General features: G+C 35.1%; 1 protein-coding gene across 1 annotated transcript; it reads left to right on the top strand.

Moving 5' to 3' along the window:
• Positions 1 to 6879: 6879 nt before the first annotated feature.
• Positions 6880 to 18946, top strand: LOC127983536 (opsin-5-like). The gene is made up of 5 exons (XM_052585729.1): positions 6880 to 6964; positions 15206 to 15368; positions 16653 to 16780; positions 17368 to 17702; positions 18076 to 18946. The coding sequence occupies exons 1-5, from the start codon at positions 6880 to 6882 to the stop codon at positions 18736 to 18738; spliced, it is 1374 nt and encodes a 457-aa protein (XP_052441689.1). The 3' UTR covers positions 18739 to 18946.
• The last annotated feature ends 6643 nt before the right edge of the window (positions 18947 to 25589 follow it).

The raw sequence follows: 25589 nt of genomic DNA, 5'->3' as shown, positions 1-25589 counted from the left end.
AATTATTGTCAAACACGAAGAATGCTGTTACAATCGACCCCACTTCTTGGGTGGTTTGTAACACCAAATAAATACAATTTACAATTGTCCTTGACTTTATTATTTTAGAATAATTATGATTTCCCTTCGCTTGTTTCAGTTTGATTCCAGATAGTAAACATAAACTCTAACAACAATATAGCTATAATAATTTTGGGCACAAAATAGCAGCTAAACCTTATAGAAAGCTATCTATTTACTTAATCATACTTCGTGGCCAAATATGTGCCCAGAAGTGGGTTAAATATGAAAAGACCTCACTCTGAAGGCATCCTTATTTGTAAAAGCATAAAAATAAAGCAAATAAAAGTTGCTTGAAAAATGCTCTCTTTTAGGGTTAGTATGTGGGTTAGGGTTACACTCTTCCCCCCTTTAGTTTTCAAATCTGTAACTGTCATTACGTAGTTTCTGGAGTTCAGTCATCTTACCTCAGACTGTCAACACACTCTCAACAGGTAAATTATTTAAATTTTTAAATTTAAATACAAATTGAACTTAAAAATGTTATCTGGTTTTCAAACAAACATGTTCTTTTCTCTTCTTTTTTGATGACATCTAAGTGTGAGCAGCTCTGACTGAAGTTAGTAAGAGAGACATTGAATTTAGAATCCATATTGTTAGATTTTTTTTTTTTTTTTATTATCATTTATTACTAACAGAGGCTACACTCCAAAAATGATGTCTCATTAGGCCTACTGATTTTCTGGAGTTCAGCTATCCAGCTACACAGACTATCAACACACTCTCAGCAGGTAAATGATTTATTTCTTAAAATGTCAATCATTTTTAACTTTCAAATTGCAATTGGTTTCTTACAAATCATGTCTTTTTCTCTTTTCAGTTTAAGAGAACATGTAAGTGTGACCAGTCCTGTTCAGTTAAGAATACTTCACTCCTTTTTAATCAATAAGTAACAAAAATGTTTTATTTATTGTACTTTTTTTTATTTGTTAAAAAAAATTGAATGATTCGCATTGTAACTCTGAACTCAATTTTGTGTATTTCAGTATTTCACATCCTACAACCTCGTCATCTGCAGAGAGAAACAGCCATTCAGTCACACCAAAATACACATAATGATGGACTTACAGGCATCATAGAGGATTATGAAAATACAGAATTTCACTAAAACTTGGTCCTCATTTCACTATTTCCAGCTTCTATTTTGTGTTACTTCTTTAAGTATTTATTTATGTTTAATGTCAATTGTCATTTTTGCTACAAATTCATGTAATTAAAAAATAAAAGTACCTAATTGACACGTTGTTGTTCTTGTTGTTGTTTTTATGTAAAGCCCTAATAGATACTACAGGATACTGTAATACCAGTCAGATAGAGGTGTAAAAAAAAAAACTATATTAATAAATAATATATACAAATAATATTAATAATGATATAAATATGTTAATATACTAATAGAAATGAAATTAAACTATCATTAAAAGGTTATTTATAACAAGGTTTTTAAATCCTTCATATGTTTTAACAGAGCTTTTACTGTCACCTCAGCTGGATGGTGGTCATGTGATCTTGACTTCTCTCCAGCTGCAGCTCATTTCATGTTACACTGTGTGTTTCAAAACTCTCGCCTGCTGTAATTTTCTCAACCACTGAAACAGAGACAACACCCATACTGTGAATATTTAAAATATTCCAGTAATCCAAGAAATATCTTAGTCTTTATTCAGTGCATAGTATACTCCCACCCCTTTTTTCACAAAATCTGAGGTTTAACTGATGCATTTATTTTATATATAAGTTTATTAATAACAGCCTCTTACTCAGCCTGAAGTGTTTTGGGGTTCTAAGAGTCAGCACCCATAAACAGAGAGGTTATGTCTAGTACCACCCTCATGACCTGATTTTTTTTTGCTTGTCAAGGGGATTTACATGTATACTCCTACATATTCCAAGCATAGATGGACTGTGCATCACATGCCACATATATTTACATTTACATTTAGTCATTTAACAGTCGCTTTTATCCAAAGCGAGTTACAAATGAGGACAATCGAAGCAATCAAAAACAACAAAAGAGCAATGATATACACGTGCTATAACAAGTCTCAGTTAGCTTAAATGCAGTACACATAGCAAGGGCTATTAAATAATATAAGAAATAAGAAGAAAAAAAAAACAGATGGGATAGAAAAAGAATAGAGCAAGCTAGTGTTAGAGATCTTTTTTTGTTTGTTTTGTTTTTTGCTTTTGTTAATTGTATAATAAATGAAAAGAAGACAGATAGAATACAAAGATTAGAAAGCTAGTTAGAATTTTGTATAATAAAAGAAAAGCCAGATAAAATAAAAAAATATTAGAAAGCTAGTTAGAATCTTTTTCTTTTCTTTTTCTTCTTTTTTTTTTTAAGAATAGAATTAGAATAGTGCTAAAGTTAGAGGGTCACATAAAGATGGAAGAGATGGGTTTTAAGCTTATTCTTGAAGATGGCTAAGGACTCATTCCTCCAGGCAGGTCATTCCACCAGGAGGGAACATTTAATTTAAAAGTCCTTAATAGTGACTTTCTTAAACTTTCTTTTGGGATGGCACAATCAAGCGACGTTCACTTGCAGAACGCAAGCTTCTAGAGGGCACATAAGTCTGAATTTAGGTAAAGGGGTGCAGATTCAATTGTGGTTTTGTAGGCAAACATTAATGCCTCGAATTTCATGCAAAGAGCTATTAGTAGCCAGTGCAAATTGATAAACAGAAATATGACGTGTATTCTTTTCGGCTCATTAAAAATTAATCTTGCTGCCATGTTCTGGATTAATTGTAGAGTTTTGATAGAATTGGCTGGAAGACCTGCCAAGAGGGCATTGCAATAGTCCAACCTAGACAGAACAAGAGCTTGAACAAGGAGTTGTGCGGCATGATCCAAAAGAAAGGGCTTGATCTTCTTGATGCTGAATAAAGCAAATCTGCAGAACCGGACAGATGTAGCAATGTGGTCTGGGAAAGTTAGCTGATCATCAATCATAACTCCAAGACTTCTAGCTGTTTTTTGAAGAAGTTATGGTTGATGTGCCTTACTTGATGGTGAAATTGTGATGAAACGATGGGTTTGATGGGAAGCACAAGCAGTTTTGTCTTGCCAAGGTTGAGTTGAAGGTGATGGTCCTTCATCCAGCAAGCAGCTATCGTCAAATCATCAGGATGGAAAGAGAGGTAGTTGAGTGTCATCAGCATAGCAGTGGTATGAAAAGTCATGTTTTTGAATGACAGAACCTATTGATACCGTGTAGACAGAGAGGAGAAGTGGTCCAAGAAATATGCCCTGAGGCACCCCAGTAGTTAGATGTTGCCACTTGGAAACCTCACCTCTCCGAGATACTTTGAGTATATATACATATTTGAATGCATATTTGGCTGGTTATTTAATGTACTGTTTAAGGGGAAAGCAGTCATGAAATGGAACCAGACATTCATCAACAGTGAAATGGGGGCCTGGATTGTGAAGAAAGGGTAATCGCTTGTCATGCTGTCATTGGCCCTGTCCTGTTTCTTTGTGATCAAAAAGTATGACACGGGCAAAAACCTGTAATGTCTTTAGAGACATGGTGGCTGAAAATATAGACCTTCCAGTGTCAGCATTCCAAAGGCTTGCTATTGCTTCTTCTTTTGATTTGTACACTTCTGCAAAAATGAGCAACCCTATGAAGGCTTGCAAGTCAGTCACATCAAAGTCCCCCTAGAGAGAGAGAGAGAGAGAGAGCACAAAGATAAACGGTTCAGAAGGCTGGTTTACCCTGCTGTTTGCTCCTCCCCTATAACCCATGAAAATTATGTTTTTATTATATTGACCTCATTATCACCCAAAACAAATGTGTGTAAAAGGTTGATATTTCTTATGTTTTATACAGCTAAAGACCAAATAACATTGATGCTACAAAATGTGTAGAGGAAAATATAATTTTGTTAATTTTATGTTTACTGGGTTGTCCCCATTAAAGGGATATTTCACCCAAAAATGATGTCATTAATGACTCACCCTCATGACCTCTGTTCATCTTCGGTACACAATTTAAGATATTTTAGATTTAGTCTGAGAGCTTTCTGTTTGACTCATTATGACAGCACCCAGAGAGCATGTGATGTAATGCTAAATTTCTCCAAATCTGTTCTGATGAAGAAACAAACTCATCTGCATCTTGCTTGGCCTGAAGCTGAGTATAATTTATAAAATGGCTTCCATAAACTCATGCCCCCCTATGTGTGTGTGTGCTTTGGATGTTCTGAAGTTGCTTTTAATAAGAAATATAAGATGTGCACATCACAGACACCAAACACTCCAGGCTGTAGTATTTTTAAATAATCTTGTAGTAACAGGTGTGGAGTGAAGTCATTTTGAGAGGAACATCTAGTTGTGCTAATTCATTCACTCGGTTATTCCATTTAGCACAGGGTTTAAAGAAAAGCAAACCCCAAGAAGCCTTTGGCAGTGCAAATATTTGATCTCAGGAATAACATTTTAAGACTTGACAAAGATGAATGTGTGTGTGTGTGTAATAGAGAGTGTGTGTGAGAGAGAGAGAGAGAGAGAGAGAAGAAAGATGGCATACTATAATGGCAGAACAGAAGTGATTGAGAGGACATTGTGATGACATCTGTAAGTTTTACCACGGCGAGCCTGCACTCTTTCATAAATTCAAAGTCATGAAGGAAGGAAGGAGCTTGTTTGTTGTTAATATGTTCACAGAATATGACTTTCAAACAGCTTTACAGCGTGAGATTCAGATTGTATTTGTATCTGGAAGACGGTGCCTAGGAAATATTAGGTCATCAGTAAAACAGTACTTTTTTCCCCTTCCTCCAGAGTGTATAGATTTTTTTTTTTTTTTTGTCGTTGATTTGTCTTAGAAAAGAACTGCCCGTTTGCTAATATAAAAAACATGAAAGCTATTTTACTCATAAAATAGATTTGCGAAGAACATAGTGCAGATCTGAGATTATCGCTCTCTGGAGGTGTTTGAGTGTGCAGACTCAGCCTTTAGCTCCACTGCTGATCAGTATGCTGCATGTGTGCATTTGAGGGAAGTAGGGAAGAAAGCAGGGAAGAAAAAAGAAGGAAAGTGAGAGGGAATATTTTTGCAGATGTGATTTAAAGAACTTGACAATTAGCCTAATGAAATTTAAATGCTAAATGCAGAGCTTACTGTTTTCCGTTTACTGGGAGGGATGCCTGAATGTTTTTTTGATATGACTGAACATGCGATTGAAGGATAACTGAAGTACTGTCAGCAGATTTTCACATAGACATCTCCCTCTCACTCTTTAAATCTGTTCCCAGACAGGTTAAAGGAATAGCTCACAAAATTTCTGTGAATAACAACTGCTGGCCTTAGTTTGGGTAATGTAATTGAATCTGTTTCTACTTTTGTCTACTATATAACATTTCTTGACAGTTACAATTATTAACTTTAACAATTCTGACTTTTTTCTTGGAATTCTGATGAAAAAGTCAGAGGTGAGAGAAAGGAAATCAAAATGTATTATTTTATAACAATTATTATTATCATTATTATTTTTCTCAGGATTGCCTGGATACTACTGGATATACTAATTCAGAATTGTGAGAAAATACATGTGAACTGTGAGATTAAAAATTTGTAATTTTGTAAGTTGTGAACATGTTTTATTCCATGGCAGGAAGAGCTACAGAACTGCAGCATCTTCAGTGGATATAGGCTGTAGTTTAACAATAAGCAGCTGAGAAAACATATTTCAAAATCATTTTTCAGTAGACATAATCAGTTTTGAAAGTTCTGTGTTATGAAAATGATGTGACCTATTAAAGACTGCAGCCTCATTTCATCCAAATATTATAAAATTGTTGGTCTGACTAAGGTCTGTTGTGTTTAAATCTATGCATTTTGCGGATGCATTATATACACTTTTTTCACTTCATGGATTCTCTGGCATCCTGACCTTGGCAATTTTTGCACTATATTCTCTGATTGAGCTTTCGGCTGTTTTAGTACCGAGACACAAAATACCTTAGAGACCTTAAAAATGCAGAAAGCATTGAAAGCGTTTTGTGTTAATTTGAATAAAAGCATTTTTTAAAAGGTTGTCATTCTTTTTTATATTATATTATTAAGGAAAAAGATTTGCAAATTGGATGAAATGTAAAAAAAAAAAAAAAAAAAAAAAAAAATTAAAATACTAATGTTTTAATTTAGCTTTTTTTAATGCACCCAGTCAAATCCATGGAATAATGAGACTCAGTATCCTGTAAATTAAACCAGTAAGAAGTCATGGGGACACAAATGGCACTGTTTCATGACTCATTCTCAGATAATGAAAGATATTTCAATATTGAGGCAATTCATTATAAACCCATAATATGTATTCTGAATCAGACATATCGGTTACACTTCATTTACATTACATTTACATTTAATCATTTAGCATACGCTTTTATCCAAAGCGACTTACAAATGAAAACAACAGAAGCAATCATATAAACAAGAGAACAACAACAGTATACAAGTGCCATGACAAGTCTCAGTTAGTCTAGTACAGAACACATAGCCAGGGTTTACATATATATATGAATGACAAGAAAAGTGCTAGTATTAGTTGCTGCTGGAGAAAAAGATAAGTCAGATTTTACATTTAATGTATGTGAACTTGCAGTGTACTTACCTAAGAAATCAATGGCAATAGAGGTAACCACATGGGTTAAGGTTAGGTTTAGGGTTATTACCCAGTTATTGTACTGCTGACATTTTTGTTTTTGTATGTGTGAAAACTTGAGTATTTATTATTATTATTATTATTATTATTATTATTATTGAGCTCTCTCTCTCTCTCTCTGTGTGTGTGTGTGTGTGTGTAGATGCCAGGACTGGACAACAGTACCTTCCAGTCTAACATCCCAGTGGCTGCTGACATCACAGTGGGCATAGTTTACTCCCTTTTTGGTAAGAGAAAGACTTTTTTTTTTTTTATCTGCATTCTAATCAACTTTGTTCTATGAAACATAACAGAATTATAGGTTTCTCATTTGCTTCTATTTAATCTACATGCAGTACACATCAGTGCACTGTGATCTTAGCTTATCTCCAATGCTTTTGATGGTGTATGTTTGTTAAACCCATGCAGGTGATAGTAAGTGATACAGATTACTTTATATTTGTGATTGTGAAATTGTTGGAATTCACTAAGAAGGAATTGTGCTGGGTGTTATTTTAATATCTAAATCACTGAAGCAATTTTGCAAATCAGGTAATAACACAAACAGGCCTTTGAAATTGGGGCTGTTTGTGCAATCTGATCGCAATGTGAAGGCTTCGTTCAAATAGTAATGAATAAATGGCACATGTACACAAATATGCAATATTTACACATATATTGTGTTTTGCCTTTCTACAAATGATAGATTAAAATATCCATTAATCTAGCAATTGCATTCTTAATTAAGTCAATCATAAAATATATTAGATAGCATGAATGTCTGATATCTGTAACAGTGAATGTTACAGATACTGTCATGATCATTGCTTTTGTCTTGCCAACTGCAGTATGCTGCCAGCAATATTTCATTTGCTGTTTACACGCATCTTTCTGATTAGTTTAAGTGCCAACGATGCAGTTGTGAGAGGCTGCATCCATGACCCACTATAAAAACTCTCACGCACAAAGCACATTTATTGATTCTAGCCAGCTCTCAAAACCGAATTATACAATCAGTCACTCAAGCAGAAGTTTTCTTCTCCTGATTTTTCTTTTTCTCTATTTTTAAATATAAAAAAAATTACGGATGTTACAGCCTTGATGAGAAACCAAAAAATTCTAATGTTTTTAAAAATAATAACAATAATAAATAACTCCAGCGGATATTATGAGATAATGATGTCTTGTCACATGATCATTCAGAAATTTTTCTGCTAAAACAGTTGTGATTCTTAATATTTTTATGAATTATGACACAATAACGTTTAAAAATTGGGGTAAGAAAGATCAAAAAATAAATAAATAAAATAAGATTTATACTTTTTATTAGCACGGACACAATAAAATTGTTCAGAAAATACAGTAAAGACATTTAGAATCTTACAAGATATTTATATTTCAAATAAACTTTCTGTTCATCAAAGAATCCTGAAAAAACATTAAGCATTAATCATTAATTAATTTTTCAGGAACAATAAAAACCATCATTAAAGATTTAGCACCAAAACCAATTTAATAATCAACATATTGTAATTATTTTTAAAGACTGAAAAATGGGACTGATGGGAAACATAGAATAAAAAAAAAGAATAACAACAACAACAAAAAAACATACACAAACAAAACCAAATTAAACCATGCGGCTCATGATGTTACAATGATGTGTAAAGACACAGAACATTTATATTATATTATATTATATTTATATTGCTTGTCTACCTCTGATTCACACAATGTGCAAGCTGTTAGACTTCGCCAGAGTGCGTTCTCTAGTGGACCATTGACATTCTATCTACAATCTCAATTAGGAGTGTATTTCTTATAAGTGTGCAATCTGCCATAAAGCAAGAAGAATAAGCCTCTTCACGTGCCTGCTGCTGAGAATGCACTCAGGAGAATTCGAACAGTTAGCACATTGCAAGAATCAGAGGTAAAAAAAATAAAAAAATAATATGATTACTGTTCAGTTCCTTGTACAGACCAATCGTTTTGTGTCTTTACACATCAGTGTATCATCAAAAGCCACAGGGATTAATTTTTTTTTTTTTTTTTTTTTATCTATGTTTTAGCCGTGATTCCCATCCACTTACATTTTAAGACTGACAGACTGCAACTTTTTCAGTAAAAAAATCTCAGTTTGTGTTCTACTGAAGAAACAAAGTCACCTACATCTTGGATGCCCTGGGGGTAAGCAGATAAACATCAAATTTTCATCTTTAGGTGAACTATCCCTTTAAAACCCTCAATGTAAGTTAATAATATTCTTTTAGTGTCTTTTAGTAATCCACAATAAAGTACTTTGCACTTTATTGCATCACACACAAACTACACGCACACAAACAAACAAAAGATCAATTTCTGCTACCACGCTCACTAAGACATGCACACAAAGGCCCTTCTACAGTTAATGGCCTTTTTGATAAATAGATGCTGAACTGACTGTAAAGCTCTAACATATGGAAGTTTTGGCCTTGTGTTTGCAAATGTGCTACCTACTTTGTGTTGTCTGTATGTGAGTGTATCATATATGATTTAAAGAGGTCCTATGATGCAATTTCACGTTTTCCTTTCTCTTTGGAGTGTTACAAGCTCTTGGTGCATAAAGAAGATCTGTCAAGACTAAAATCTCAAATCCAAAGAGATATTCTTTATAAAAGTTAAGAGTCAGCCAGTCCTATCTAAAACGGCTCATTCTAACACCCCCCCACATGTCTACGACACGATGTGGAAAGATATGCATAACACCGTTCAAAAGTTCATGCAAAGAAAGGTGGCATAACTTTTATTCTCGTTGTTGTGGAGAAGCTGTGTTTTTCATTGTGAAAGCGAAACTAATTTGTTTGGCCTTTCAAAAGAGGACACGACTAGAAATCAGTGTATAACTTGTATTCACAACACTGTTCCAGAACAGTTCTACCCAAATATGTGTGCAACGCATTTTCCGGAGGATGAGGACTGTTTCCTGTGAGAGTAGCCTTCAACTTGATGATTTATTAACAAATTTCAAGAGGAGCACTCGCAGATAATCAATGTGGCCAATTCACCATCATCTATCCAACCACCATGAGAGAGAACCACAATAAATAATCAAAGTAGCCTTACCTTCATTCTCTCTATTCTTTCAGCATCCCTCCACCATCCCAATTCCTCACTGTCGACCCATTCTGGGTGGGGAGCACTCAGCGTTCAGGCCGATACCGAGCTCGGAGTTCCTGGGCAGCATGTCAAATATCCATACTATTCCTCTCACTTTATTATCTTCAAGGCAAACTCATATAACCGGTGTCTGTTTCTTTAAAGTGGGCCAGTACCATATTTGCAAGGACAGTCTGGTACGTCTGACTCTCAGTCTGCAAGTAGTTTAAATATGTTAGGGATTTGCCACTGATGATTGCAACGCAAGTTTTTAGCAGTGTAGAGTAGAGCTTGTTGTTTGTTGTTTCTCCGATCACTAATGCAAACATGGTTTTATGTTTACGCAGCACGATTCGCAAAACAACGTGTAATAAGACAGTGTAAGTGATTATCAGTATTTATGTCACCACGGGATGCAACAAATGCTTCGTTTGGAATGGGTTTTATTGTTTTCGTCTTGTCATGCTGGGACACACATCATCACTATATGGTGAGGGGCATAACATTTCCATCACAAGCTTGAAGCATTCATCCAATCACAATGCACTGGATAGTTGGCCAATCAGAGAACACCTCGGTTTCCAGACAGATGAGCTTTTTAAAAAAGGACGCATTTCAGAAAGTGAAGTTAAAGTGAAAGTGAAGTTAAAGTCGTAACATTTGGGAAGTTTGGTAACCCATACTCAGAATTGGTGCTGTGCATTTAACCCATTAAAGTGCACACACACAGCAGTGAGAAGTGAACACACACCCAGAGCAGTGGGCAGCTGTATATCTAGTGTCCAGGAAGAGAGCTCTGTTTATCCACTCCTTCCTACCTACTGTACAACTCCTGTCAGCACTGAGACTCGAACCTGCGGGTTACATGTCCAACTCTTTAACCATTAGGCCACAGCTGTCCCATAATGTGCAGTATGTGGAAAATAATGTGTTTTTTTTTTTAACCTTAAACCATATAAACACATTTCATTACACCAAATACACAAAATAATTTTCTTTTTAGCAACATCATATGACCCCTTTAAACTCTGACATTAATTTTCCTTCTAACAAAAATTATTTCTCTTTGATGAATGCTTGAACTGAAGGTAAAGCCTAGGTCTGTACACAAAGCTTGAACACAAGTAGGCATTTTCATGTTCATGTTGGTTTTTTGTGCTGTCCTCAGTTTGTTTTGATTGAAAACGCTGTAGTGCCACAATGTTTCATTTGAAATGCACTGTGGATCTCTGCCTTGTTTAGTAATTATTTATGTGAAACAAATTGTCTGTGGAGCACTACAAAACATCTTACAATCCTCCTTGGTCTTATTATTATTATTTATTTATTTTGGTTTACAGTTCCTTGCATAGCTCGTTGCTGTGAGATTAAAATAATTAGACACGTGGTTGATGAAAGTGTTCACTTTCAGCATCATAATTACTGATGCTTTAGGTGCAGAAACAATGGAGAATTGAGTGCCTGAACACTTGTCTGCCAAATGCTAATTGGCTTTTTCAATTCGACATACAGAGCACTGACCTTCTCCTTTATTCTGTCTCTCTTCCGTTTCGCTCTCTTTCATTCACTCTCCTTGCCTCTGTACCCTTCCTCTTGTCAGCTTCCTCATCCTTTCAGCGAAATAAGGATAAGACTGTTGTTTATATCAGGCTGGTAGATTAGCACCTCATCACATGGCTCGGTGGAATACTTGATTTGATTTGCAATCAAACCATTGAACCATCAAATATTTGTGTGCAGTGGCTGCTGAACTGTATATTTTACTGTTTTCTATTACAACACTGCTATTTCAGTGTGTCTTGCATTACTGTCCAGTGTTTTCTATGTTTAATGGAGTATGAACCATTTTTATTATTAGTATTTTATTTTTTCAAACTGAAATGGGCCGATGACACATTTCAGGAATAATAAAATCAGGAATTGAAACAATTTTTAATTTTTTTTGCTTTACTTTTTGTTTTAGTTTTTTTAGCGATATAGTAGTTTCAGCCTCGGACGTTACGACCACGGACCGTCTGGTGCTCAATGTCTGATGCATATGGCACACAAAAGAGGAGACACTTCCAAATCGTCATTTGATTGTTTGAATTATACAGGATTTCCGGGAGACGTCTGTGTCTCATTCTTTAACGTTCTGCCTAGAAACAAAGTTACTGTGATGCCAAGCCCCTCACGAAAGAAGAAAGCCGTAGCATTTACAACTGTGATGATGAGCACTTATCAGGATCAGCTAAGTGCTGGATTCTCAAAAGTATATGAAATACTTAAAGTTTGCGGCATAGAATCTTTAAAATATGTCTCAGAGTTTTATGACAGCATCACCCTGTCAGGTTTGTGTACATGATCCCTGTCATGGGAATTTTTCAGTGTATATTTTATTGATGACAGAACTCAGTATTGCATGCTTTTAAACTTAAGTTTAATATTTTAAGGTATTAAAGCAAGGTCTGAGTCTTCATTTGTGTGTGCTGTTTCTTTACAGAAGGTCTCACAGCACATCTGAAGCTTAGACACTATAGATGTAAATTTGATGAGATTTCCTGACAGTACTGTGTATCAGGTTTGTGATCCTAAGGGAGATTGTTGTGAAAATGTACTTCACTTAATAGAATAAATATACAATTATGATATAATTTCTATCATATTTTCATAAATCATAAATATGATGTTATCCATTCTGAAGCTGACTTAATAATAATGTAATCTTACTGGAATATTCCTTTAAATTGTTGTTATGCGAGTAAAAGTCGGGTTTTAAGCCTGAGAACTTTAAATCTATATGATTTAGGAGAGTCTATAGAAAAGGCTGAACATCTAATACGAAGCTTAGCAATATAAAATCAATCCAAATATTGTTAAATCTAAAAAAATAAAAAAATAAAACATGACAGTCTAATCTTACATTAACCAACATTTAAGCCATTTAATGGCCTGTTTCTGGTCACAAAGTTGTCATACACCATACAAACAGCATTTCCAAGAATTTCATAATTGGCATTTCATCAAGCACTGTCCTCTTGTTTACTGTAGCTTGCTCATTTTTACAAAACAGAATGAATAAGAGATTTTCAATAAAACAAAATGTTTATCAAAATATTTAAAAAAGACGAAATGAATATGTATTATTTTAATTTGCCATTTCCTTGAAATAAACGATTTTATGCCATAATGACTCTTTTGCCACACTGACTTTTTTTTTTTTTTGACTGTATGAAGTTATTATCGCTACTGTCTGCTTTTGAAAAGCTTTTGACTTATTGCTCTACTGTCCTATCTATCAGGCAATGACTTTGCAGCTAGCATTTGCCTCACAAAACTGATTTCAGACATACTTCTGAGGCAGCATAATGGTTTAGTGATCTACAGCCAGTGTTGGGATCGGTACTCAAATTTTTTTTATTTATTACTCATTACTAGTTACAAATTAAAAAAAGATGGTATTTATAATGGTATTTATAAAATAAATGAAAACACTATAGTGTAGCTATAATTTATAATGATACAAAAAAACCAACAGAAAAAAATATCAACAGTTTAACTCATAAATAATAATAAGAATAGTATAACTATAATTTATTTGCGACCTATATACACTTATATAATTTCATTATTTTATCAAACGAAGCCACATAAGATTATAAGAATATTTTTTTTTTGTTTTCCTAAAATAATTTTTACTTTCTTCTTTTTATATCAGGATCAAAGGGATGTTGATGGGCAAAGCCATGTAATGCCAGAGTAAAGTAATGCCACAATTCTATAATGCCACAATTTACACATTGGTGTTCATATCATCCTTTCATCTCACAAAATCAGACTTTATGTGTTCACAAGTCATGAATAAATCTAGGAATTATTGGATTGTTGGACTTCAAAGAGGGGTTAAGTAACTAGCCCAACAGGCGCAAAAACATCATAAGATGATATTTAATTAAATTACAGTTGCGTTGGTTGACCAAAATTCAATTTCATTTCGACGTGTAATGTCAATGTTAATTTTATGTCCAATACAGACATCAGCTGATGTTTATATTTGTTGATTTAAGGTTGTGTGACCAAAATCCAATGTGAAGTCAATGTCAGATTGCCATCAAATACTGACATCAACCTGATTTTCATTCTCGACCAAAAAGTGATGTCTGTTCAACATCATGTCCAACATCAGCCTGATAAATTGACATCCTGTGACTGCTGGGAAGTAACTATCAGTTTTATGGCTGGTAACTGTAATGTATTATTACTAAAATCTTAAAGGGTTGGTTAACCCAAAATTCCAAACCTGCAAGAACTTCGTTCATCTTTGGAACACAAATTAAGATATTTTTGATGGAATCTGAGAGCCCCAACCCTCCATAGACAGCAATGCAACTGCAGTGCTCCCAGGTTAAGAAATATAGCAAGGACATCAGTAGAATAGTTGGTAATAAGCTTCAGGAATACTTTTTCTGCGCAAAGAAAACAATAATAACATAATTTATTCAAGAATTCTTCTCCTTGAGTTACAGTCTTCCACCATTTTGGAGAGTATCCACTGAACGTAAACAACGCAATCAGCATGCGTGCGCTTTCGTTGAATGTAGTCAGCGTTGTTTATGTTTAGTAGACAACAGGTTGTGTTCCTTTCGGTTCAGGTCTTCTGTATGTGCTTTGGTAAATATAAAGCCGTTTTCAAGAGATCTTCAAAGGAGATACCAAACATAATGATAACCTATGACCATGCAGGCTGAAATATAAAAGCCTGCATTTTTTTTTTTTTCACTAACATTCTATTAAAATTGAATTCCAATAATAAACACAATTGATTAGCTGATTGTCTTAAAAGTCCATAGATATAGGCATCAGTTCATACTGCAGTCAACACTTTCTCTAACAAGCCGATGACCAGATGATGCTCGACATACACCACATGTCTTTGATTCTCCACAAACCGACTTGTGTTGTGTGCAAAAAGAACTTCTGGTTCTAAAGTCAGTTATGTCAGAAAATAACTTGTTTCAAGTCATTAGCTCAAGTCCAAGAGACACGACCAGCATATTTAAAGTATGTGTATCTTTTTGTAGCAGAACAAGCTTGAAAGTCTAATGTTATTTTACTAATAAGTCAAAAACTGCTTTTCTAAAAACTCCTGAGGGAACCCATCAAAATGCAAATTCTCTTCTGTCTTTTGGGACTACAGACTGCAGTGCCAAATATCTTTTCTGCAAAACTTTCACCTTTATCAAGAATTTACAAATTAGAGCATGGGTCAGTTCAAATTTGTTGGTGGGTGAAAAAAAAAAAAGCTTCAGAAACGATCTTGTGAAAATTTTCACTTCATCATACCACAAATTCATCTTACATTTTTGGTTTTGCAGGTGTTTGTTCGCTCTGTGGAAACAGTATGCTGCTGTATGTGTCCTTCAAGAAGAAGCACCTCTTAAAACCAGCCGAGTTCTTCATTGTTAACCTGGCCATCAGTGATCTGGGCATGACTCTCAGTCTCTACCCCCTCGCGGTCACCTCAAGTCTCGCACACAGGTACCACAAAGAAATAAAAACTACGAAAAAGGCAGGAAAAAGCAATGACAGTTATGGACAGTTATAGACCCGCATGCAGATGGTCCTGCAATGTACCTACTGCAGCGTAGATTCAAGACCCCTACAATTTTTATATTGGTTTGGCTTGAGTTTGTAAAAGTTGATTTATTTTCTTTTCTCTCCCTTTCTTTCTCTTTCTATCTCTCCATATCCTGTATAGACATAATAATCTATCACTTTACTCCAGCTTATCATGTTTCCAAGGCAAAATGGTTCATATAATCCAAACCAAAAAGGCACACACACATTCAGTTCAATGTGCCATCAAGACGAAACTTGCCAGTAAACGCAAAGATAATAATGATTTTTGGAGACATGGAAAGAATGTAGGAGACAGACTAAATCCAAGGGCTCCTTTTGAGCTGAGCGACTTACAGATAGAGCACATGTCACACATAAATCCAGCCCACTTCCATCAAAGTTAAACTGTCCTCTACTTCAGACTGTGGTTAAGAATGACAATTGCAGTCATTAGTTTATGTGACTTCATGCTGCATCTGAAATGTACCGTAAGTCAGAGGTGTGCCCAAGACTTTGTCCCTCATTTATGTCTGTGAATGATGGATTGTACATCAGGCCACAAACTAACCCAAAGCACATATGAATCCTAAAGGAGAATGTCTTTTAATAGGGGCCCTTGAAATGCTTGATAAATAGGCTTTTAAACTTGCTACCCTTGTCTTTTGTTGTTGACATCAGGGGATGTGTATCCAGTCAAAATCAATGACATTTTGGTTATTTACCATTTACTGTTGTTTATGCATTTACAAAATTCAGTTTACCTATTAAGTATACGTAATTTTCATTAATGCATTTTTAATACATTTCATTCCTTGAAACATTTTTGCTGAGTTGTTATGATTTTAATGTTGTTATTTTTTGTTTTGTGTTATTCTGTATTGACTTTTTTATTTTATTTATACACTTTTTATTTCTTTATTATTCTGAAGTATTAATTCTTATTTATTTTTCTTTCACTTTGTCATAGTTATTTAAAGCAATTTGAATGATCAAATGTGCTAAATACTTAAACTTGCTTTGCTTTTTCTTAATATAGTATAGTGACATAAAGTATAATGAAGAAGGCTGTTATTAAATCTATTTGCAAGGCAAAAGTTGTGATTTGACTGACAAGAATGCATAATAAGGAGGACTACTTTGCGAAGAACCACTGAAGATCCTTTGATTTAGCTTTTTCTTGCTGAGTGCTGTTTCTGTTTGCAGATGGCTTTATGGAAGGACAGTGTGTGTGATCTATGCCTTCTGTGGTGTTTTGTTTGGAATCTGCTCTCTGACCACTCTCACTATACTCAGCACTGTATGCTGCCTCAAAGTCTGCTATCCACTTCACGGTAACCTACATTATATATATATATATATATATATATATATATATATATATATATATATATATATATATATATATATATATATATATATATATATATATATAATATATATATATATATATATATATATATATATATATATATATATATATATATATATATATATATATATATATATATATATATTTTATTATGTTAAATACAGTGCAAAAGTCCTCAAGTAATTGAACTGAATCACTATTGGTTTGGTTGAGAGAATAATTCAATGACTCACTCATATAAACATTCACTTGTTATTTCTTTTATGAATTAGCGCTTAAATAGAATTAACAATTCAATGACTCACTTATGAAAGTCACTTGTTCTTAAATACATTTACAGATTTATTTATTTTATACTTTATTGTTTTGCACTAATATGATGATTGGTTGGGTTGACAGAATAATTCAATGACTTACTCAGATGGCCACTTGTTTTGTTGGTGCATGAATTGGTGCTTTGATGAATTCATAGAATGAATGATTCAATGACTCACTTATAAAAGTAACTTTCCTTTAAAATAATATTACATCATATGTGTTTATCTCTAGGTAATAGGTTCACCTATGAGCACGGTCGTGTGCTAATAGCCTGTGCATGGGCCTATGCACTTATGTTCGCATGCTCCCCCCTCGCCAACTGGGGTCAGTATGGTCCTGAACCCTATGGCACAGCCTGCTGCATTGACTGGGCATGGTCCAATCACGACTCAGTCGCCCGCTCCTACACCTCGGTGCTCTTCATTGCCTGCTACCTGCTGCCATGTGGCATCATCATCGTCTCCTATACACGCATACTGCTCACGGTCCGAGAGTCCCGCAGAGCAGTGGAGCAGCACATCTCAGCACAGACACGCATGGGCAGTATCCAGGCCATCATTGTGAAGGTGTGGTGTTCATTCTTTTTTTGTATTTTTTTTTTTTCAATACAACTATACTGAGTACAATGTTGTATAAAAGTTATGCAAAAGGTTGACAAAGGTAAAAGTCTTTGCTTTCCTTTATGAACAATTCATTGTGTTCTTGCTGAATAAAAAGTATGCATTTCTTAAAATTATGCATAAACTTCTTTTGAACATTAACATATATATTTCCAAAATATCAATGAGTTAGATTTTTTGATTATGTTAGAACAGCTGCCAACATGAGCCCAACGTGCACTCCTAACTCCTTCCGTAATGTTAAAGGTGATATACCATGATGGCCCTCACAAAGTATTGCATGAAGCCTCTATCCTGCTCTTTCTCTATCTTTGTCCAGATGAGTGTGGCGGTGTGTATAGGATTCTTCACTGCATGGAGTCCATATGCACTAGTGTCTATGTGGGCAGCGTTTGGCCATTTGGAGGACATTCCGCCCCTTGCCTTCGCCATCCCTGCAGTTTTTGCCAAATCCTCCACCCTTTATAACCCTCTCATCTACCTCTTGCTCAAACCCAACTTCCGCCACCTCCTCTGCAAGGACATGCGCTCCCTGCGAGGGGTTTGCATGCACTACTGCCTGTGTCAGTGTTTTCCCCTCTGGAGCTACCGCCCATCGCTAGCCCTCAATCTGCGGCCCCTACGGCGACAAGGCAAATCCATCTCAGAATCGACAGGGGGGCCTGTAGGTCTGTTTCATTGCCCTTGCGAGAGGTGCAACGACCCATTTGAGCAGTTTAAGCACTACCCACGCCACTGTCCCGTCAACGTGAACACTGTGCAGTTGTCTCTGCAGGACAGCACCGAACCCGAATTGGAGCTGGAACTTAAACAAAAACCCACAGAGGTAAAAGAACGCAAACCAAAGAGCCAGTCAATGGAGTGTAAGAAATCTGTACGGGTGATTGTGAGGGGGCACAAATGTTCCGAAATTGACAGTCTGGAGATCACTTTGGAAACGTTGCCTGTTCACAGCAAAGCTGCCAAAAATGCCAAACCATAACACCTGAGCCTATGCATGGGTGTCTGTTTAAACGCATGCAGTGCGTGTGTGTATTCACTTGTCTTGGAGTGGAGCAGACTTTCACATATGCCTCAATTAAGACCCTGACAACAAATGACTGTCTGAACAAAGTATTGTGTGTTGATTTGTCAGTAATGGCAATGATTGTTTTTTAAAGGAAAAAAAAATGTTTATTATGAACAACTGACAATATTACTGAAACATTACTGACATATTAGTGTTTTTTTAACTCAGTGATTCTTTTTTAATGAAGTGTACACATGTCTTGGCTACCTGCTGAGGGACTGAACACATATGCATTCTTGAAGTCACTTCGGTAAACATGAACAGTACTTTCTACAACGTGTGCTACTGAAACCTCCTTTCAAATCACTTTTTACACATGGAATAGTTGGCCATGGATCATTTTAAAACCCGGTTAAATTAAATCCTACATTATTTTGCTTCATTTCATATTTTTTATATTGATTATAATTACCTAGGGTTAACCATTAATCCTGGGTATTCATATGCTGTTTCAACCCGTATATTCCTTAATCCTAAAATAATGTTCTTATTTGCATATTTGCAATGTTAGTGTCATTGATTTAATAAAAAAAAAATATCACCAATAACAGCTTTAGCATTGCACATCTTCATATTATACAGGTGCTGGTCATATTATTAGAATATCATCAAAAAGTTTATTTATTTCACCAATTCCATTCATAAAGTGAAACTTGAATATTAAATTCATTGATTACACACAGACTGATATATTTCAAATGTTTATTTCTTTTAATTTTGGTGATTATAACTGACAACTAAGGAAAATCCCAAATTCAATATCTCAGAAAATTAGAATATTGTGAAAAGGTTCAATATTGAAGACACCTTGTGCCACACTCTAATCAGCTAACTAACTCAAAACACCTGCAAAAACCTTTAAATGATCTTTCAGTCTAGTTCTGTAGGCTACACAATCATGGGGAAGACTGCTGACTTGACAGTTGTCCAAAAGATGACCAATGACACCTTGCACAAGGAGGACAAGACACAAAATGTCATTGCAAAAGAGGCTGGCCTAGCACATTAATAGAGAGGTGAAGGGAAGAAAAAGATGTGGTATAAAAAAAGTGTACAAGCAATAATTATACAACCAAGCCCTGGAGAGGGTTGTGAAACAAAACCCATTAAAAAATGTGGGGGAGATTCACAAAGAGTGGACTGCAGCTGTAGTCAGTGCTTCAAGAACCACTAAGCACAAACATATGTAAGACATGGGTTTCAGCTGTCGCATTCCTTGTGTCAAGCCACCCCTTATGAAACAAAAATATATTACAGTATATTGGAAAATATAATGTAATATATTAGGCATATATTCTTATATATATTTATTTTTTCCAATATATTGCAATATATTGAAAGTGGCAATCATTTGTATATTTTGCAATATATTATATAATATATGTTTCATTAATATATTATTAAATGTATTCAAATATATATTAGGAAATATAAAGGGAAAATAATATATTACAATATATGACAATATATTTTAAGAAATATATTGGTAAATATATTTTCCTTTCGTATGGGACTCTTGAACAACCGACAGTGTCAGAAGCATTTAGGACTGGAATGCTGCTGAGTGGTCCAAAGTTATGTTCTCTGATTAAAGAGATTTTGCATATCCTTTGGAAATCAGGGTCCGAGTCTGGTGGAAGAGGGGAGAGGCACACAGTCCACGTTGCTTGAGGTCCAGTGTAAAGTTTCCACAGTCAGTGATGGTTAGGGGTGCCATGTCATCTGCTGGTGTTGGTCCACTGTGTTTTCTGAGGTCCAAGGTCAATGCAGCCGTATACCAGAAAGTTTTAGGGCACTTCATGCTTTCTGCTTCTGAACTTTATGGAGATGCAGATTTCATTTTCCAACAGGACTTGGCACCTGCACACAGTGCCAAAGCTACCAGTACCTGGTTTAAGGACCATGGTATCCCTGTTCTTAATTGGCCAGTAAACTCACCTGACCTTAAAGGTATTGTGAAAAGGGAGATGCGATATGCCAGACCCAAGAATTCAAAAGAGCTGAAGGCTAACAGAGCAACCTGGGCTCTCATAACACCTGAGCAGTGATTGACTGCATGCCACGCCGCATTGCTGCAGTAATTTATGCAAAAGGAGCCCCAACTAAGTATCGAGTGCTGTGCATGCTCATACTTTTCATGTTCATACTTTTCAGTTGGCCAAGATTTCTAAAAATCCTTTCTGTGTACTGGTCTTAAGTAATATTCAAATTTCCTGAGATACTGAATTTGGGATTTTCCTTAGTTTTCAGTTATAATCATCAGAAATAAACATTTGAAATATATCAGTCTGTGTGTAATCAATGAATATAAAATACAAGTTTCACTTTTTGAATGGAATAAGTGAAATTAATCAACTTTTTGATGATATTCTAATTATATGACTAGCACCTGTATATTGTAGACTGTATTATTATGTTTTCCTGAATGGACTGAATTATGAAATGAAACACTCTCTTCTTCAAACATTTTCCATTATACAACACACTGGCTGTGGCTGAAAGCTTAGGCTGACTCGATGCCTTGTTGCCTTTTCAGTCAATGACTTTGCAGGTAGTTTGTGCATGAAGTCACCTCACAGACAGACTTCTGGGGCAAAATAACAGTTTAATGATCTAAAGTGAAAGTGTTGACATTTGCAAAGTATGGTAACCAATTGGTGCTCTGCATTTAACCCATCCAAGTGCACACACACACAGCAGTGAGTAGGAAACACACACACCCAGAGCAGTGGGCAGCCATTTTTTCACCTGTGGAACAATCGGGAGTTCAATGCCTTGCCCAAGGGCACTTCAGCTGTGGGTATTGAGGGTTGAAGAGAGCACTGTTCATTCACTCCCCCCCACCTACAACTCCTGCCGGCACTGAGATTTGAACTTGCAACCTTCAGGTTACAGGCCAAACCACTACAAACCACTTTCTCACAGCTGCCCCCTAAAATAAATTTGAGAGATCTTTGATGATAAATTCATGAGAGCTATGATGAAAACTAAGGGAATATCTAATTATTACAATACTAATTTATTGTTAGTAATTACATAAAAAGTGGAAAACGTTGGTTAAATTTACACAGATTGACCACCAACTGGAATTTTCAAATGATACTTTCATTTTTGTAGCTTAAAAGAAAAAGGAAAATATCAAAATATCTAAATTTGTGCTCCAAAGATGAACTGAGGTCTTACAGGTTTAGAACAACCTGATGGTGAGTAAGTAAGGACAGAGTTATATTTTGGGGTGAATCAATCAAATGCACAGGATTGTGGGATATCAAAGGCAGTGAATGACACAGATTAAGGCATCTCAGGAGACAGAAAATGAAGCTAACATTGGACCTCGATGCCTTCCTACCATGGAAGGTATCCTCCAAAGGCAGCCACAGTGTTTCCAAAACATGTGAATATGAGGCACATGATTGTTCTAACACCTCATCATTGTCATCACCTCAACATGTCTGTGCCAACAATGTGGGTTTAACATCACAATAGCATTGCTAACCTAACTCCAGAGCAGGGTTTTATAATACCAGGTAAAAAGCAGTGTTAACCATGCTACTATGCTATAAGTGTGAAACATTCCTCTAGCCGGGGGTTGAAAGCTGAGTTTATTCATGATGAAAACCTGGGGTTAAATGCAGCATGAACAACCCTATTAAAGTGACTAACTGATATGCATAAAATTTTGTCTATTATAAAAACGTTTATAAAAAAAAAAATAAAAATAAAAAAATGTTATTGCCGTTGGATGGATGTTTTGTGGGTAACACTCAATAATCTGTTTCAAAGCTGCTAAATCATTGAATGAGACTGAATTCAGACTGATTTCCATGTTTGTATTTAGTCACACTTACGTAGTATCTTAGTTTTTAATTTTTGTTTCCGGCCCCTTACATTTTTTTCTATAAAATATAAAAAATGTTATTAAATATTTATGGCAGGGAAGATCTCTGTTGTGTGTATCTTATGTGATTGCTACAATATTCTGGGTGTTCAGGGAAACACTATGCTGATATCCAAAATAATCCTAAAATATGAATTATATATGTGTGTGTTAGTGTGTAAAAAAGAATAATGGTTTATTAATCATCCTTGTACATATTTATAATCTCTCTGTTACAGATCCGTTTGTATTTGACATTGGCTCTTTATGTAAAATTTACCATATGCTTTTTTTATTTATTAAAATATTGATTTGGATATAGATATTTATTTTAGTTCAGTGCATTTGTTTATCTGTTAATTGCTTTTATTTATTTATTTTTTAAGTCACATATCTGGGGAAAGCAAACCTTGGTGTAACCTAAGTATTTAATTACTTAAGTTAAACCCTTTTAAATGTGGCTAATGTTTCAGATGTTTATTGCATGATTGGAGGAGTATCATTTCTTTCAACTCCATGTTCTTGGTGCTGCAAATGAAAATGTTAAACTTGGAGTTTCAATACACTTGCAAAAACTAAAACTGAAGTTGTTTTTTTAAGCTAAAAGGAGAGTAAAATAAAATGGTGATGAAAAAAAAAGATGTATAATGCCTTTCTTTTTTTTCATTGACACAGCCAGGTACATACAAAACACTCCCACACAAATGAAGAATACAACCCCCTCCCCCCCCCCCCAAAAAAGAGTAAACATAATTATTTAATTTAATCATCTTTAAACTCAACATCTTAAATGTACTATCAACCTGATAAATATTAATTAGCTGTTAGATATGGATATTGAAATGGCGACAAGCTAAGATTTGGCAAACCAGATGTGAACCTCAGTGTTTGGTTTGCTCACTTGTTTCAGCACTCTTTTGAACTGCTATTTTAGTTACATTGTCTTTCTTCTTTGCATCTGCATGTTTGTTGACTGACAGCTTGCATAAGTTAATAAAAGTGCTTTTGCCAGTGAATTTCGGCTGAGTGGGTCAAAAGTATACGTGGCCAAGAGCGCTTTGAACACTGGATATTTTCTCCATAATCACTACATTTTATGACCATGAAATACTGTCAAAATTGAACACACAGTTTTTATACTGAGCTAATCTGTTATCCCCTATAATGTAACCTTACATTTTAATTACCATCACCATCAGTTTCATTTTGAAATATGCATAGTCAAATAACCGAAAGAAAGAGAGACCCGTTTCAGTTTGCTTCCAAATCAAGTCCAGTTTCAGTCAAATCCAGTCCGACAAGGCCATTTTTGTATAAAGCTGCTAAGTAATGATAATTTTGTCATTTGTAGTATTCTAAAATCTACAGAATATCTCTGTGAAGTTCAAAAACTGTAATTTTTAAAGATTAACTGTAATCTTAATCCTGCCAGATATGCTGTCCGTTCCTGACATTGCCTTTCTTTCCTGACCCACTTCATCTGACTTCTGACAGACCATAACTTTAATGTGGAGTGAGAGCTGTTTCAACACTTAACTGCTGGAATGAGTCAGCAATTCATAAACTATTAAGACTTTTAATTGCACTTCTATATTGGTTTTGATTTTTTGACATCACTTAACTTATACTGTAGGGCAGTTAACTTACAGTATACTGTACAATAAACACAATTTATATTGTGTTTGAGTGTGACTGGTGCAAAGCAGATGTCTGAACAGCAAGCATTGTAAGACACTGATGCTTGTGGGTTTAAGGAATCATCACCATGGCTACCCGGCTGTTTATCCGCATGTGACATTTCTTACCAACGCAATAAGATGAGAGGCAAACACACAAACCTGGAGGTAGGAATTCAAATCATTATAGTGTGTGTTTGACAGTAAGGAAGCAGACGTGTGTGCTAGTCCAGTGGTTGTATATTAGCACTGTGTAAGTGTGTGTTTGCAGGTGACTGTGAGACAAACGTGCGTCATTGGTTCAATTGATAAAATGCTCTCAACAGCAGCCCACACATGCACACATTCACGCATAAAAATGCACCTCCAGGAGAAAATCGGTGAGAAAATAGTATGAAATGCATATAGAGATTATACTGTACATCAACTGGATGGTCAGGAAATGATCACACAATGCCCTAAATCAACACTATTTGTCTCAGAGTAAGTGGTAGACATTTTGCTATAAAATGATTATAATTACATTTATATTTTATTCTCTAGTGAAAAGTTTAAATAAAAAAATGTAGCCTATAATAAGAGAAATGCTATCAGCCTATTATAGCAACTTGCTAATAGAAAACACTATTGAAACTGATTGCATGATACCAAAACTTTTATATCAGTGGAAGGAAATATTTGCATATTTTAACTAGTATGTGCAAAAAAAAAAAAAAAAAAAAAAAAAAACTTTCCTTTTGACACCACATCTTAAAACCAGTGATCATCGTATGCGGAACAAGTAACAAAAAATGTCATCCATCTACCTCACAAAGAGGCAGCTACCAAGATGGTGAATGTGGTTTTACTGAGTGCAACATGTTCCTGAATGAACATCTTTGTTGATCCTGGAACACCTTTCCAATCAACCAATCAGAATTGAGGGATACGTTTACAGGAAATGTCCATTTTAGCCTCACAACCAGTGTTAGGTGCTTCTACACCCTTGATATTCAACTGATTTGAGGTATAAATTCTGGGTAGGGTTCAGTTTCGGGGTAGAGATAGGGTTAGGTTTATGTTTCGGGACATCAACAACCTAACCCTGATCCTGGAACATCCCTGCTGAAACAAACAAAAATAAACATCACAGGGAATTCCAATAATTTCCACTACATTAACCATTACAAACCATCAACTTTTAACTATTAAACCCATTAAAAATGATTTTC

Source organism: Carassius gibelio, chromosome B20, assembly GCF_023724105.1.
Source record: "Carassius gibelio isolate Cgi1373 ecotype wild population from Czech Republic chromosome B20, carGib1.2-hapl.c, whole genome shotgun sequence".
Taxonomy (NCBI): Eukaryota; Metazoa; Chordata; class Actinopteri; order Cypriniformes; family Cyprinidae; genus Carassius; species Carassius gibelio.
Note: the sequence above shows the minus strand (reverse complement) of the source record. Positions and strands in the feature narration are given on the sequence as shown.

Excerpts from the sequence above, each read along its gene's own strand:
- LOC127983536 (XM_052585729.1), top strand. The coding sequence starts at position 6,880 with ATGCCAGGACTGGACAACAGTACCTTCCAGTCTAACATCCCAGTGGCT. Across the intron at positions 6,965-15,205 it reads CATAGTTTACTCCCTTTTTG|GTGTTTGTTCGCTCTGTGGA; the intron begins GTAAGAGAAAGA and ends TTGGTTTTGCAG. Across the intron at positions 17,703-18,075 it reads TCCAGGCCATCATTGTGAAG|ATGAGTGTGGCGGTGTGTAT; the intron begins GTGTGGTGTTCA and ends ATCTTTGTCCAG.